The following is a 17,583-nucleotide window of genomic DNA, read 5'->3' as shown; positions in this document are numbered from 1 at the left end:
GATCTTAAAAAAAAAAAAAAAAAAAAAAGGCTATCTGGAAATCTTGTATATATGTTTGAGTCATATTGCTGTGTTGGAACATTTTTCTTAATCCTGTCTAAGGCTAGTCTATTTTCTATTACATCTTTGCAGGGTAGTTTAGTCTGAGCTAAACTGAGTGGACATCCTCGTCATGTTCCTGATCTAAAGGGGAGGGCTCTCAGCTTTTCTCCATCAAGAATGATTTTCGCTGTGGGCTTTTCATAGATGGTTTTTATGAAATTGAGGAATCTTCCTTCTGTCTCTACACTCTGAAGAGTCTTATTCAGGAAAGGATTTGCTGTACTTTGTCAAATACTTTTTCTACATCAATTGAGAGGACTATATCGTTCTTATCTTTTCTCTTATTAATGTGTTCTATCACACTGATTTGCGAATGTTGAACCACCTTGCATCCCAGGGATAAGTCCCACCTGGTTATGATGGATAATCCTTTTAATGTACTGTTGGATCCTAATGGGTAGGATCTTGTTGAGAATTTTGGCATCTATATTCATCAGGAATATTGTTCTGTAATTCTCCTTTTAATAGGGTCTTCGCCTGGTTTTGGGATCAAGGTAATGCTGGCCTGACAGAATGAGTTTGGAAGTTTTCCTTCTGTTTGTATTTTTTGAAAGAGCTTCAGGAGAATAGGTATTATTTCTGCTTTGAATGTGTGGTAGAATCCTCCAGAGACTCCATCGGGCCCTGGACTCTTGTTTTTTTGGAGGTTTTTGATCACTGCTTCAATATCATTACTGGTTATTGTGTCTATTCAGGTTGTCAATTTCTCCCTATTACAGTCTTGGTATTTTATAGGTTTCCAGGAAGACATCCATTTCCTCCAGGTTCCTAATTTATTGGCATATAGTCATTGATAATAATTTCTAATAATTGTTTCTGTTTCTTTGGTGTTAGTTGTGATCTCTCCCCTTTCATTCATGGTTTTATTAATTTGGATCCTTTCTCTTTTCTTTTGGATAAGTCTGGCCAGTGGTTTATCAGTCTTATTAATTCTTTCAAGGAACCAGCTTCTCGTTTCGTTGATCTGCTCTACTATATTTCTGGTTTCTGATTCATTGATGTTTGCTCTAATCTTAATTACTTCTCTTCTCGTTCATGGCTTAGGCTTTATTTGTTGTTCTTTTTCCAGTTCCTGAAGGTGTAAAGTTAATTTGTGCATATGGGACTTTTCTATTTTTTTGAGAGAGGCTTGGATAGCTATGTATTCCCCACTTAGTATCACCTTTACAGTATCCTGTAGGTTTTGTACCGATGTGTTTTCATTCTCATTGGTTTCCATGAATTGTTTATGTTCTTCTTTGATTTCCTGGTTGATGTAAACATTCTTAAGCAGGATGATCTTTAGCTTCCAAGTGTTTAAATTTCTTCCAAATTTTTTCTTATGTTTGACTTCTAGTTGCAAAGCATTATGGTCTGAGAATATGCAGGGAATAATCTCAATCTTTGGTATTGGTTGATATCTGATTTGTTTCCCAGTATGTGATTAATTCTGGAGAAAGCTCCATGTGTGTTTGAGAAGAATAAGTATTCTGATATTTTAAGGTGAAGTGTCCTGTACTATATCTCTGAGGTCCATCTCGTCCAGTGTGACATTCAAAGCTCTTCTTTCTTTGTTGATTTTGTTGATTTTCTGCTTAGATGATCTATTGCCGAGAGTGGAGTGTTGAGGTCTCTTATGTAGTGGCTGCTCCCATGTTGGGGGCATAAATATTTACAATTGTTAGATCCTCTTGTTGGACCGACGCTTTAAGAATGATATAGTCTCTAACTACAGTCTTTAGCTTAAAATCTAATTTTTCTGATATGGGAATTGCTACCCCAGCTTTCTTTTGAGGTCTGTTGGTATGAAAAATGATTCTCTATCCCTTCACCTTCAATCTTGATATATCTTTATGTTCAAAATGAGTCTCTTTTAGAGAGCATAGGTATGGGTCATGTCTTTTTATCCCGTCTGCAACCCTGTGCCACTTCATGTGAATGTATAGGCCATTCATGTTAAGAGTGATTATTGAAAAAGATATGATTTTATTGTCACATTGCCTGTGAAGCTTTTTTCTCTAGATTGCCTCTGTCAATCCTGTTCTATATCACTGTTGTGTTTTTTCTCCTTTTATAGAACCCCCCTTAATATTTCTTATAGGGCTGGCTTTGTGGTCATATATTCTTTCAGTTTCTGCCATTCTTGGAAGCTCTTTGTCTCTCCATCCATTCTGAAGGACAGCCTTGCTGGATAAAGTATCCTTGCATTCGTGTTCTTCTCATTGAGTACCCTGAATATGTCTTGCCTTTTTGGCTTGCCAGGTCTCTGTGGACAGGTCTGACATTATTTTGATGTTCTGCTCTCTGTACATAAGAAATCTCTTCCTCCTTGCTACTTTCAATATTGTTTCCTTGGATCTAAGATTTGCAAGTTCTACTTTTGTATGCTGGGGCGTTGGTCTGTTCTCATTGATCTTGGGTCCTCTCTGCCTCATGGAAGTGAATGCTTATTTTCTTCCCCAGATTAGGGAAGTTCTCAGAGGCGATTTGCTCAAATATATCTTCTAGATCTCTCTCTCGCTCGCTCGCTCGCTCTCCACCCCCTCAGGGATCCCAGTAATTCTGATATTGGAATGTTTCATTGAGTCGCTAATCTCTCTCAGTTTGATTCCTTAGGCTTTAACTTGTTTTTCCCATCCTGCCTCAGTTTCCTTTTTTTCTATCATCTTATCCTCTAGCTCACTAATTCATTCTTCTTGTTTACCCCAGCAGTCAGACTATCCAGTTTAGACTGCGTTTCATTCGTAGCATTTTTAAGTTTTGCCTAATTCGATTTCATTTTTGCCCTAAGCGATTCTATATTGTTGTTAATATTTTTCTCAAGTCTAGATTTCCCCTTGTAATTGTTACTCTGAAGTCTATTTCTGACATCTTGGTTATATCCATATGTATTAGTTCTGTGGCAGAGGCCATATTCTCTGATTCTTTCCTTTGTTGGGGTTCCTTCTCTTAGTCATTCTGTTGAGGGGTGGTTGAGGGAATGTACAGAGTACAAATTATTGACCACAACCCAAGCAAGATGCACCTGCTTTATAGGGAACTTATGGTTGTCCGTTTCTTGTTCTTCCAGCCTGTCTTCTGGGGGAGGGGCCTGCCACACTGTCACTGAGGCAACCCTGTTTGGGCAGAGTTGTCCTGCCCCCTGTGGGGGGAGGGAGATGGGCTCAGTGAAAGCTGGTTTGGCAAGAGAGGGGCTTTGGTTCTCTGGTGGCTTTATGCGTCTCTTCTGAGAATCTGAACAGAAGTGACCATATCCAAACCTTTGTCCCAGAACAATGAGATTGCAGTCTGCTCTTCACTGAGCTCTCTAGGCCACACTGTCTCTCTTTCTATCTGTGCTGCTAAAAACTGCAGCATCCTGCATTGCAGGCTGCACAGCAGCACTCCCAGCCCTCGCTCCCAGGGCCAGACTCTCTCCCATTTGTGCTTCTAAAACCGCAAGCTGCACCCCCGTTCACACATGTACCCATGTAGTTCCAGGTTCCAGTCTGGTAGGCTGCCCTAAAGTCCTTTCCCCATGGCTACCAATCTGTGAGTCTGTGCCCAGGCCCCAGTGTAGGAGGCCTTTGCCTTCCTGGTACAAATTGTGGAGGTTTCCTCCCCCATCCATTTATCTTCCAGTATCTGCCTGCAGAATCACGGCTTCCCACTTCATACCTTGAGGCCATCCACTGCAGACATGCTGTTTGTAGAGATCCAGATATATCTTCTTATATCTTAGTCTGATTCTTGAGTGTTCAGAATGATGTGGTAGATAGCCAGCTCAATTCAGGGGACCGGTTGAAATAGGGCTCCCTACTCCACCATCTTTACTCCTCCCTCAAAATAATTATTCTGATTGAAAGAGGCCTGATGAAAAAGAGTGTAGTAACTATGGTAGTAACTATTTAAGTTGTAGAAGCATTGAAAAAATTGGGTGGTGCTATATTCATGGAGAGTCATGCATCCTTCTGCTTCTTATTTATAAATTAGAGGAAGACAGTGAGGCATTGTGACAACCTTCAAGACAGTTTATCACTCACAATCTGTTCCAGTACAGATTATAAGAGATTTAAAATCATATCTGATACAGAAACAAGGCCTTCATAATTCAGAAAATGGGTCATTGAAAGAACAGCGGTGAGACCTGTCATGGAAATGGTAACATATAATCTCAGTCAACTCATAGTCCAAATAAATGTCTGTCCCTCCTGGGTTTTCCATTAGAAGAACAGTGACTAAGGCAGCACTTATGTGACGTAGTCATCACTCTGAAGCTGAATTGTCCAGTATCTACTCTGTTCCAATGGGAACCACTTTCTCTTCCTGGAAAGGGAATCTTCACAAACCCCCATGGCCCATTCAGGCATCTCATCCACCTTGACCTCCGAGGAATGTCCACCAGAATCAAGTCTTTCAGAACACAGGACTGGATAAACTATAAGTCTCTCTGGATTTGAATGAACTCTCTGCTTTTTCTTCACAGTTGTCAAAGTTTTTTCTGGGTTTTGGTGTTTGTTGTTGTTGTTTATCCTCAGAGAGAAGCAGATTAGGATGTGCTGTTTGTGGATCGAGAGTAACTTCTTTCAGTCCTTGTATCACTTTTAGGAGATCTGAATCCCATGGAGGAAGACTGCATCCTTCTCTCCTTAACCGGGAAGGATGGAGAGCTGGGCCTCAGGCTCCCCTGTTGCTGTGCCCTTGACATCCATCAGCAGTTTCACTTCTGACGTCACACCCTTTTCTGTCACCTTCTCTGGTAGATCGTTGAGTATGGAAATGTAATCTCAACATGTTGTTATGTTTGTGTTAAGTTTCTACTGAATGTCCTTCTCTTCATCTGTGAAGCATGAGAAAACTGTGTAGGGGAGGAAAAAGAATTTTCCCTCTACCCTTCTGAGTTCTTAGTAGAGACCCCTGCAATAACAGACAAATTAACAAGACAAAAAAAAACTTTCTTCATAGGTATAAATCATGTGTATGCGGGAGATACCCAGGGAGAAATGAGTAGCTTCCAAGAGTGGCTTAGAGCTCAGACTGAACCACTATCTTAGTAAAGACAGGGGAGGAAAGACGGAGGCCTCATAGAGGAGAGCAGATGGTTTTTATGAAAGATGTGTGGGCCCCTTGGAAAAATAGGTGGGAGGTATGGTAGCTTGTGACAGAGTGTGTCTGGGTGTGATGTCAACTTCTAGTCTTTCTACAAATGTGACCACAGGCAGTCTTCCCTGGGTGATAAACCCCTTGGGGAGGGGATTTATGGTAATCGAGCTCCTTTGGGTAGAACCCAGTCTATATTTAGGCCGATAAGGGGAGTTTAGAGAAAGCTTCTCCCTGCCTTTGCTATTTTTCAAGTGCCAAAATTATTTTCAGCTCAAAATAATCTATCAAAGCTGTGTATTTTGGGTGGCATGTCCTGAGATCCTACTGTCATATTTTGGAGTGGCATATTCTGTTGCCCTGCATCTGCCTCTTGCTCACGTACAACAAACTGGTTCAGATGCTGAAATTCAATAACTTCTGTCTCTGGTTTTCCACCTGTCTCTCAGTTCTAGTGGCTGTCTCTCTTTGGCCGTTACTCCAGCTTCTGAACGTCTGCCACTTGCTTCTTTTTCAGGGGGTCAACATAACTGCTGAGGCTTTTCCTATGCTGAGGCAGGACCTCATGTGGTGGCCCTGGTGATCAGGGCATTGAGTGCAAGGGGACAAACACCTCTAGGTCCCCCTCACAGAAAAGGGCCAGGGCTTGATTGCATTTCAATCAAGCATGTTTATTCCTGCCACTTCCTCTTACTTCTGGTGTTGTGGAGAAGCCTGGAAATTTCCATTATCCTTCCAGCTGAGTGCTGCTTTTGGGCCACTCGTAGCACTGTCAGCATTGGGGGCAGGGCAAGGGAACATGTCCTATAGATAGACCCAGACTGCTGGATGCAGTAGCAACAGAAGCTGTGGCCATACCTGATGGTGATGGGATCGCTTGGATAATTCTGACAAAGTGGTTGTGTTTTGCCTGGAGTTCCACTAAGGTTACTGTGGCCAACACTGGGACAGAGATGGGTTTTCTCTAAAGAGGTTGGGCTCTGTAGGTCCTCTCTAGTGAGATGTAGATATGCCCCCAGATCTGACATACTTTGTGCCAAGGACCTTATAATTAGAAATTCTACGCCACAGTGTACCTTGTGCATAAGACCCCATATCGATGCAGACCTAACTATTTTGAACTTTCTATCTGAAAATATATTAAAATTTACTTAAATTTGGGTGTGTCTAGAAATTCTATTGATAACTATTTTTAGCCCAATGTATGAATATGAATTTCTTATGCCTTGTCATCTAAAATTGATTTAAAAGATAACCGCACTGTAACTCCCAAAATAACCAATCTGTTAATTTTTCTACATAATAAAAGATCTTCAAAATATTTCTCTTATGGTCATGGTGTTTTGAAGAACCTTTGGTGGGCTGGTCACACACAATTGACTATCAGATATCTGTGTTTTGGCTTTAATGTTAAAAGACCCACTCCTTTCCCACTGTTGAGATGAAGACTCCATAAAACAGACTCAATAAGAACATATCTGTGGGGATCTGACAGGCCACTGACATACCTGTCACTTGAGTTAACGAGAGAAACATTCAGTGGAAGCTGATTGGAATTGTTATGCTTTGTCTTTTAAAGGCATTCTGGAGCCGCTAGAGCAGGGGTTTACAACCTCACCAAGTCCTTGGCTGTGGAATGGGCTAGCAGTGGAGTAAGGATCAACTGTGTTGCCCCTGTAGGTAAACGTTCCATACAAACGTTGTTGACAAGTTGTGCTTTTCTGATTCACTTTGATTGTTGATGGAGGTATTTGTTCATATGCCTGCATACTAGAAAACACAGGCTTTTAAAAATAGGTAAAATTGGAGAGACTTAGGCTTAGATTTACGACTAGAGTGTCAAGCAGGTGAAAGGAAGCCAATGATTCTGTCTTGACAGTATCTTAGAATCATCTAGGAAACGTCTAAAAAATATTGAAAGGTAAGCTTGATTCCCTGCTATGGAGTTGAGGTGTTGGTATTTTTAAAAGCCACCTAGGACATTCAAATGCACAATGAAGATTGAGAACCTCTGCTTTAGAGAACAAATATTTGCCAGATTATGTTGTTATTTCTTGGTGTATCATTAATGCTTCTGTAGGAGAGAGAGAAAAAACTAAGGTCTAATTCAAGTTAAAGATTGATTCAAAGTGAAGAGAAAATGTCTTGGGAACATACTTGAAAACTAGTAAGAGCCAAATCAAAGAATTCCCAAACAATTGAAATTTTATTTATTTATATTGGATTCAAACATTTTATCTGTGGTTTTACCATAATGAAAACCCATGAAACCATTGTATTTTCCATGTCTCACATAACCACAGCCCAGGCTTCTGTTACAAATCAGAGAAGCCTCGTGGAAAACAGAATAGACTCCTCTATCACCCACCTTTTCACACTTAAGTGCCTCTCTGATCTATTCATGGAATTATGTTTTTAGAGAACACATCTTTTCAGGAAAAATAAAGGGCTTTGCTGGTTATTCAGGGAGAAGAGTTCACAAAATGAACATTCATATAATCCACTTGTAATCGTGGTTAACTGTACTTCCTTGATGATATTGAGAAAAATTTATATTAGAAATGTTGCCTTTTCTATTAAGCCACTGTTTTGTTGGTGTTGGTTGATGGCTGCCTTGATGTCTTTGTGATTTTAAAATTTAGTTTTATGGGCTTCATTTTGTTCTTTTTTGTTCTTAAACATAGGGAGTCATTTATTCCCCGACTGCTGTTGAAAACTATGGTCCGTTGGCAAAAAACTTATTTGGAGGGTTCTTTAAGAGAATCCCAGCTAAGCGAATTGGAATTCCTGAGGAGGTAATGTATATTTCTAACATTGATTCCAATTGCTTTCTTTTATACTTTGTAATACTGTGACATTTGCTGTCCTTTTTACACATTCTGATAGATGATAGAGGCTGACAGAGATGAGTGGTCCTATTGCCACCAGCCCATTTCCCTTACACTTTCTGGCTCTGTGCCTTACACACTCACAGCTCTCTTTATCCAGAACTGAATGCAGTGTGAATGAAGAACAGCCTGGTTTTATTTCATTGCACTTTTCAGCTATGTTATTTTATCACATGGCCTTTGTTGGTACCCGGGACCCTAAGCCAAATCAGGTGAAGTTTCCATACCTCACTTCCAGAACTGTATGAAGTTCCATACTTGGTTTCTGGAAGGTGACCAGATTTAAGTATGTAGAAATCAGTAGCTTTCTTAAAGGCCAGCAATATCAGTCTTAAAATACAATGGAAAATGTATATTGTTTCTATGATAATAATAAAAATGGAACTACGTGGTATAAACTTAGCTCTAAACAATAAGAAATTTATTCTTGAAGAACAGGAAAAAAGAATAAATAGAAGCATGTCATAATCCTCAATGAAGAGAATCAGTTTTATTAAAATCATGGTTCCCTTTTTTTGATAACCGAGGGTAGCTACACTTCTGCTGAGTGTGGCATAACATAGAGTTGTGAGATACTATGGTGTATGCTTGAAACTAATGTAATGTCGAGTGTCAACTGTACTTTAATAAAAAGGAATAATAAATAATAGGGTGCCTGGGTGGCTCAGTTGTTTGAGCAACTGCCTTCAGCTCAGGTCATGATCCCGGACTTCCAGGATCAAGTCCCGCATTGGGCTCCCAGCTCTTTGGGGAGTCGGCTTCTCCCTCTGATCTTCTCCTCTCTCATGCTCTCTCTCACTCTTTTTCTCTCAAATAAATAAATAAAAATTTAAAAAATAATAAATAATAAAAATAAATAATATCAAGTTTCCCTAAACTAATGCATACATTTTATATAGTTTTGGAATTAAACACACTGATTCTTAAGTTCATCTAGAGAAATATTAATGCAAACGCATCCAAAAAATGTTTTGAAAAATAATAATGTAGGGGATTTGACCTTCCCAATATCAAAACATATTATAAATGGTCATACTTATTTAGGGTATATGGTGCTGACACTGGAACAGAATAAATTTAGTGGAACAGAATGTACTCCTTTATCAGTACCATGTGTATTAAGGAGTTTAATAGGATAAAAGTAGCATTTCAAGTCTGCAAGGAAAGGATTAACCATTTAGCATAAGTCTTATGGCAATTGGCTGTTTAATTAGAAAGAAATTAGGCCTCTTATCTCATATCACATACAAAATAATTTTCACATTTATTGAAGTGCTAAATGTAAAAGCAAAACCGTTAAACTCTTCAAAGAAAAAGGTTTCTAATTTCTAAATGCGCTTTTGTTCGCATTTTGATGTCTTTCATTTCAGAAATTTACTAGGCATACCCCAAAAGACCCATATTTACCAACCTTTTTAGAGATTGGGATTCTACTGTATGTGTTTTTCTGCAACTTGCCTATGGCTATACCATGATATGTTTAATTAGATTCTACTGTTGCATGTTTAGATTCCCTTTATATTTCTGATATTGTGGTGATTCTGTAGTGAACATCCCTGAACACAGATGTGCACTCTTGTGTCAGGAGTGACTTTCTAGAATTCTTGAAGTAAAATAGTTTTGCATATTAAGTTTTTGGAAGATACTGTTAAATCAGACATTTGATGGGCCATTTTAAGCACAATGTTGGATTCCTATTCTGAAAACTAAGAGGGGTTTTAAAAGATTTTAATCAAGGAGGTGAAATGATTAAATTTTTATTTTGGACAGAACACAACCTTTGTTTATGTGAACTATGTTATCTCTATTTACTGTATAGAAATCAAAATTGAGAAGTTTAAGGAATATTTATCAGTTCAGTTAAAATAATAGTAATAAAGATATTATGTGTTAACATAAATAATATTTTTAGTGAAAAGTTGCTGTACTTTGAAAAGCAAAAGAAAACCATTTTTTGCACTTGCTTTACACTTTTCCAACTCTCTTGCATGTATGGCTTACCAAAATACAGCTGGATGCTCACGTCCGTGTCTACATTCCATATGTTGCTATATATTGTTTTGTTTAAAGCGTTTGAAGAAAACCAGTTTCATGTACATGAACAGTTGGAAAAGGGAGGAACATTTTAATGGCCTTTTTAGATAATTATGGATATTCTTCTTTGATATTCGACAAGTGGCTGTTTCTTAAAGATGGGTTGCAATGTGGATTGACCTCAAACCATGTCAATGAATCTCTTGTACCCTGTTATATGAAAACCCACTAGTGTTTCTTTTTTTTTTTTTAAGATTTTATTTATTCATTTGACAGCGATCACAAGTAGTCAGAGAGGCAGGCAGAGAGAGAGAGGAGGAAGCAGGACCCCCACAGAGCAGAGAGCCCGATGCAGGGCTCGATCCCAGTACCCTGGGATCATGACCTGAGCCAAAGGCAGAGGCTTTAACCCACTGAACCACCCAGGTGCCCCCCCACTAGTGTTTCTTACACTTTGATTAGATCTTTCACCCAAAGATGATTTTGTGACATAAGTTATTGTTCTTTTGGGAAAAACTGGTCCACCGTGTTATGGAGAACTTCTAGATGTTGACACACAATCCATTATACAATATCAAAAGATCACATTTGTGAGGAGTCCAAGATGGCGAGAAGTGGGAGACCTCATTCTGAACACCTGCAAACTTAAGTAGAGATCTAAGAAAAGACTTGCTAGATTCTACAAATAGAAAAGTGAACACTTTCTGCAGGAATGACAAGACAGAACAACTCGCCTCAAAAAAGAGAATAAGAAGCAGTACTGACTGTCAAGAACCTAATCAGTATGGATATAATAAGTAAGATATCAAAGCTAGAGTTCAAAATAACGATTATACTAATTGGTCTTGAAAAAAGCATAGAAGACACTAGAGAATCCCTTTCTGGAAAAAAAAAAGTGTGTGTGGGGGTCTAAAATCTAATAAGTCAAAAATAAAAAATGCTATTAATGAGATGCAATAAAAAATGGAGGCTAAATTTTTTAGGTAGGATACATGAGGCAGATGAATTAGTGATACAAAAGACAAAATGTTAGAGAATAAATAAGCTGTGAAAAAGAGAGATAAACAACTACTGGATCACTTGGGGGAGAATTTGAGAGATAAGTGATACCATAAAGCAAAATAGTATTAGAATACTTGGGATCCCAGAAGAAGAGGAAAGAGAGGAGGGTGCAGAAGGTATATTGGAGCAAATTATAGCTGAGAATTTACCTAATCTGGGGAAGGAAACACACATTCAAGTCCAGCAGATGCAGGGAAGCCCCCTCAAAATCAATACAAATAGATCAACACCTCAGTATAAAACAGTGAATCTCGCAAATCTCAGAGACAAAAAAATGTCCTGAAAACAGCTGTGGACAAGTGGTCCATAACCTACAAGGGTAGAAACATTAGATGAGCAGCAGACGTTTCCACAGAGACCTGGCAGGCCAGAAAGGATTGGAATGATACATTGAGGGTGCTAAATGAGAAGAACATGCAGTCAAGAATATTTTTTCAACAAGGATGTCATTCAAAATAGAAGGAAAGATAAAAAGCTTCCAGGACAAACAGAAACTAAAAGAATTTGTGATCACCAAACCAGCCCTGCAAGAAATATTAAAGGGGATCCTTTAAACATCAAGAGAGCTTAAAGGTGACATAGACCAGAAAGGAACAGAAACAGTGACTTTACAGGTAATACAATGGCACTAACTTGATATCTTTCCATGGTTACTCTGAATGTAAATGGACTAAATGCCCCAATCAAAAGACACAGGGTATCAGGTTGGATAAAAAAGCAAGATCTGTCGATATGTTATCAGCAGGAGAGTCATTTTAGACCCAAAGATACCTCCAGATTTAAAGTGAGGGCTGGAAAGTCATTCATTGTGCTAGTGGACATCAAAAGAAAGCTGGGGTGGCAATCCTTATATCAGGCAAAGTAGAGTTTAAACTGAAGACTGTAATAAAAGATGAGGAAGGATGCTATATTATAATTAAAGGGTCTACCCAACAAGAAGATCTAACATGCTCCTACATGGGAGCAGCCAATTATATAATCCAATTAATAACATAATCAAAGAAACACATCAATAATAATAGTAGGGGATATTAAGTCCCCCCTCACTGTAATGGACAGATGATCCAATAGAAGATAAACAAGGAAACAAGGCTATGAATGGCATACTGGACCAGATGGACCTCACAGATCTATTCAAAACACTCCATCTTAAAGCAACAGAATATACATTCTTCCCAAGTGCTCATGGAACATTCCCCAGAATAGATCACATACCTGGTCACAAATCAGGACTCAACTAGTACTGGAAGGTAGGGGTCATTCCATGCATATTTTCAGACCCAATGCTTTGAAACTGGAACTTAATCACAAGTGGAAATTTGAAAAGAACTCAAAGACATGGAGGCTAAAGAGCATCCTACTAAAGAATGAATGGGTCAACCAGGAAATTAAAGAAGACTTTAAAAAATCATGGAAACAAATGAAAATGAAAACACAACTGTTCAAAATCCTTAGGATGCAGTGAAGATATTTCTAAGAGGGAAGTATATAGTACTACAGACCTTTCTCAAGAAACAAGAAAGGTCTCAAGTATACAACCTAACCTTACACCTAAATTAGCTGGAGAAAGACCAACAAATAAAGCCTAAGCCCAGCAGAAGAGAAATAATAAAGATTATAACAGAAATCAATGAAATAGAATTCAAAGGAACAGTAGAACAGATCAACAAACCTAGGAGCTGGCTCTTTGAAAGAATTATTAAGATTGATAAATCCCTGGCCAGACTTAAAAAAAGAAAAGAGAAATGACCCAAATAAATAAAATCATGAATGAAAGAGGCGAGATCACAACCAATATTAAGGAAATACAAACAATTATAAGAATATATTATGAGCAACTATATGCCAACAAATTAGACAATCTGGGAGAAATGGATGCATTCCTAGAGACATATAAACTACCAAAACTGAACCAAGAAGAAATAAAAAACCTGAGCAGACCCATAAGCAGCAAGGAAATTGAAGCAGTAATCAAAAATTTCTCAACAAAGAAGAGCCCAGGGCCAGATGGCTTCTCTGAGAAATTCTACCAAACAGTTAAAAAGAATTAATGCATATTCTTTTGAAGCTGTTTCAAAAACTTGAGATGGAAGGTGCACTTCCAACCTCCTTCTTTGAGGGCAGCATTACCTTGATCCCAAAGCCAGACAAAGACCCCATCAAAAAGGAGTACTGACCAATATCCCTGATGAACATGGATGCAAAAATTCTCACCAAAAGACTAGCCAGTAGGATCCAACAGTACATTAAAAGGGTTAGTTACTACGATCTAGTGGGATTTATTCCTGGGCTACAAGGTTGGTTCAACACCTGCAAGTCAATCAATGTGATACACTACATAAATAAAAGAAAGGGCTAGAACCATATGGTCCTGTCAGTAGATGCAGAAAAAGCATTTGACAAAATACAACATCCTTTCTTGATCAAAAGTCTTTACAGTGTAGGGATAGAGGGTGCATTCCTCAATATCATAAAAGCTGTATATGAAAAGCCCACAGTGAATATTATTCTCAGTGGGAAAAACTGAAAGTTTTTCTGCTAAGGTCAGAAACAGGACATGGATGTCCAGGCTCACCACTGCTGTTCGACATAGTACTAAAAGTCCTAGCCTTAGCAATCAGACAACAAAAAATAAAAGGCATCAGAATTAGCAAAGAAGAAGTCAAACTCTCACTCTTTGCAGATAACATGATATTCTGTGTAGAAAACCCAAAAGACTCCACTCCAAAACTGCTAGAACTCATACAGGAATTCAGTAAAGTGGTAGGATATAAAATCAGTGCACGGGAATCAGTTGCATTTCTCTACACTAACAATGAGACAGAAGAAAGAGAAGTTAAGGAGATGATCCCATTTCCAATTGCACCCCAAACTGTAAGATACCTAAGAATAAACCTAACTAAAGAGGCAAAGGGTCTGTATTAAGAAAACTGTAGAATACTCATGAAAAAAAATTGAGGAAGACACAAAGAAAGGGAAAAACGTTCCGTGCTCATGGATTAGAAGAACAAATATTGTTAAAATGTCCATGCTACCTAGAGCAAGCTACATAATCAATGCAATTCCTATCAATATATCATCAACTTTTTTCACAGAACTGGCACAAATAATCCTAACATTTGTATGGAATCAAAAAAGACCCCAAATTGCCAACGGAATGTTGAAAAAGATAACCAAAGCAGATGACATCACTATTCTGGACTTCAAGCTGTATTACAAAGCTGTAATCATCAAGACAGTATGAGACTGGCACAAAAACAGACACATAGATCAGTGGAACAGACGAGAGATCCAAAAATGGACCTCAACTCTATGGCCAACTAAATCTTTGACAAAGCAGGAAAAAAGACAGTCTCTTCAACAAATGGTGCTGGGAAAATTGAGCAGCCACATGCAGAAGAATGAAACCAGGCCATTTCCTTATACCATACATAAAGATAAACTCAAAATGGATCAAAGACCTGAAAGTGAGACAGGAATCCACCACAATCCTAGAGGAGAACACAGGCAGCAAACTCTTCAACCTTGGCTGCAGCAGCATCCTGCTAGACGCGTCTTCAAAGGCAAGAGAATAAAAAAGTTCACTTAAAAATGAACTACTGGGACTTCATTAAGATAAAAAGCTTTAGCACAGGGAAGAAAACTGACAAAACTAAAAGACAACCAGCAGATTTGAGGAAGATATTTGCAAATGATATATCAGATAAAGGGCTAGTATCCAAAGTCTTTGAAGAACTTATCAAACTCAGCACACACAAAACAGACAATCATGTCAAAAAATGGGCAGAAGACATGAACAGACACTTCTCCAAAGAAGACATACAAATGGCTAACAGACATATGAAAAAATGTTCGACATCGTTAGCCATCAGGGAAATACAAGTCAAAATCACAATGAGATACCACCTCACACCAGTCGAAATGGCTAAAATTAACAACTCAGGAAACAACAGATGTTGGTGAGAATGTGGAGAAAGGGGAACCCTCTTACAGTGTTGGTGGGATTGCAGGCTAGTGCAGTGACTCTGGAAACAGTAGGGAGGTTCCTCAAAGTTAGAAACAGTACCACCCTACGACCCAGCAATCACACTAGTATGTGTTTATCCAAAGGATGCAAACACAGTGATCCAAATGGGCACATGCATCCCAGTGTTTATAGCAGCAATGTCCACAATAGTCGTAATATGGAGAGAACCCAGATATCTATCAACAGATGAATGGATAAAGAAATGTGGGGTGTGTGTGTGTGTGTGTGTGTGTGTGTACACAATGGAATATTACTCGGCCATCAAAAAGAATGAAGTCTTGCCATTTGCAATGACGTGGATGGAACTAGAGGGTATTATGCTAAGCAAAATAAGTCAATCAGAGAAACAAATATATGATCTCACTCATATGTAGAATTTAAGAAACAAAACATTGGGTCATAGAGGAATGGAGGGAATTATAAAACAGGATGAAATCAGAAAGGGAGACAAACCATGAGTAACTCTTAGCTACTTGAAACAAACTGAGGGCTGCTAAAGAGGAGGCAGATGGGGTCACTGGTGATGGGCTTTAAGGAAGGCACATGATGTGATGAGTAGTAGGTGTTATAGGAGACTAATGAATCACTGACCTCTACCTCTGAAACGAATACACTGTATGTTAATTAATTGAATTTAAATAAAAAGAATGAAAATAAATGATCACATTTGTTAATATCACCACTGATCTCTTCAGAAAAATCTTGAAACATTAAGAAACTGTCAAGCTCATATTTTCCAAAATTCTGCTTTTTGCTTGCATACTCAGATCTTGTCATTGAAAACAAATACAAAAACCAAAGTTGTTGTCCTCTGAAGTGACATTCTCACTTCATTTGTTTGTGGGGGGGGGGGTCTGCCAAGTACCCCAGTGTGAATAACCATACTGCGGTTCTTTCAGGTTACTGACGGATTTCACGAAGAGAGTGACTAGTTCAGTTCATAGCTGTCAGATGTCCCTACGAAGCAGAAAAGCTTGATGTGCAGTTCCTACTTCATGACACTAGATATTAAAAAGGATATTGTACCCAATGGTCAAGGTCAATACGACAAGTAATTTTTGCTGCTTCATCTAGCGTTCTAAAGTGAAACGGGCTTTCCCCCCATGTGTACTTGCTGGTGAAGAGAACAGTGACCCCTAGCGGAAGGACCTCTAGTTTCCATTTCATGTTCTTGCTGCCCTTTGCAGGGAGGCTCCAGCAGTTTTTCCCACCATTGCTCTGGCACCATTACTACAAATGTCAACACAGGGAGAAGGACAGACAAAGACCTAATATCATAATGAATATAGTCTTATTTTTGCAAATCACCTGGAAAGACTTAGGGTTTTGCTGATCATGCTTTGACTGATGGAGGTAAAACCCTCAAATATCTCACTTGGGAAGGGAAGGGGAGAGGCTGGGAGCTTCTGTGAGATGCAGAACAGAGGATGCCTGTTTGACTGTCCTAGTATCCCTAAGTCCTGTTTCCAAAATATTCTGATTACCCCGGCTAATCATCATTTGGGGGACCACATTCATACCAGACCTTTGGCTGACCTGCTTATTCAGTGAGATGACAGTAAGTGACAATAAGTGACAGTCTCTGGGGTAGAGGCAGGAGGGTAAGAATGTAGCTGTAGTTTTTGTTGTTGTTGTTCTTAAGATTTTATTCATTGGAGACAGAGAGAGAGAACATGAGCAGGGGGAGTGGAAGACGGAAGGGGGAATCACACCCCACTGAGCAGAGAGCCTGATGTGGGAACTCGATCCTAGGACCCCAGGGTCATGACCTGAGCTGAAGGCAGATGCTTAACCAAATGAGCCACCCAAGTACCCCTATAGCTATAGTTTTCAAAGGAATAGCTACAGCTCGCTCGATGTCCCTCCACATCTCTTGGAAAGGAACACAGCACTTGGCAGACCCGACTCAATTTACAAAATTAAGAAACTAAGGGCCAAGGAGGCGCAGTGATCCGTTAAAGCCATACATGGCTCATGGTACTGAGATTCAAACTCCAGCTTGCTTATTTAAAATCCCTGTTCCCTTTAAGAAACAGAGCTGAAAATCAACAGATGGTGTTACCCACATAGGAAGTGGCTACAAGTTGCTAGTCTTTAATCGTGTTTACCGATGGATAAAACTCTTGTGAATGGCTGGGTTCCTCAAGTCCATCTATCGAATGGATTTCATTAAAATGAAAGGAAGAATCTGTCTGAAGATAGTACAACAGTGCCTCGTTAGTTTGGTAATTATAAATATTGTATTGGTTCAGCTTAGCGCTCTGTTGAGCTCCCAAAGTAAACCAGGCATCATGAATATTTAGCTATCTTTTACCTAGCAGATCGTTTCAATTCAGTGGGGCCTAGTCTGTGGGCAAAACGCTGTAGTGGGAGCTGGGTGATGCAACATCCGCTCATTTTAGAGGAAGAGAA

At 39.1% G+C, this 17,583-nt stretch overlaps 1 protein-coding gene across 2 annotated transcripts in view; it reads left to right on the top strand.

Annotated features, from left to right (window-relative positions):
- The window catches only part of LOC101677520 (peroxisomal trans-2-enoyl-CoA reductase), a 34,234-nt gene that overhangs the window by 8,955 nt on the left and 7,696 nt on the right, over positions 1–17,583 (top strand). For both annotated transcript variants that reach the window (XM_045078724.1, XM_045078725.1), the window contains exons 5-6: positions 6,740–6,836; positions 7,845–7,955. In XM_045078724.1, coding sequence (XP_044934659.1) covers positions 6,740–6,836; positions 7,845–7,955 — 208 coding nt within the window. The remainder of the gene's footprint in view (positions 1–6,739; positions 6,837–7,844; positions 7,956–17,583) is intronic.

The sequence above is a fragment of the Mustela putorius genome, unplaced genomic scaffold (assembly GCF_011764305.1).
Source record: "Mustela putorius furo isolate JIRA1106 unplaced genomic scaffold, ASM1176430v1.1 tig00000275_pilon_pilon_pilon, whole genome shotgun sequence".
NCBI classification, from domain to species: Eukaryota; Metazoa; Chordata; class Mammalia; order Carnivora; family Mustelidae; genus Mustela; species Mustela putorius.
Note: the sequence above shows the minus strand (reverse complement) of the source record. Positions and strands in the feature narration are given on the sequence as shown.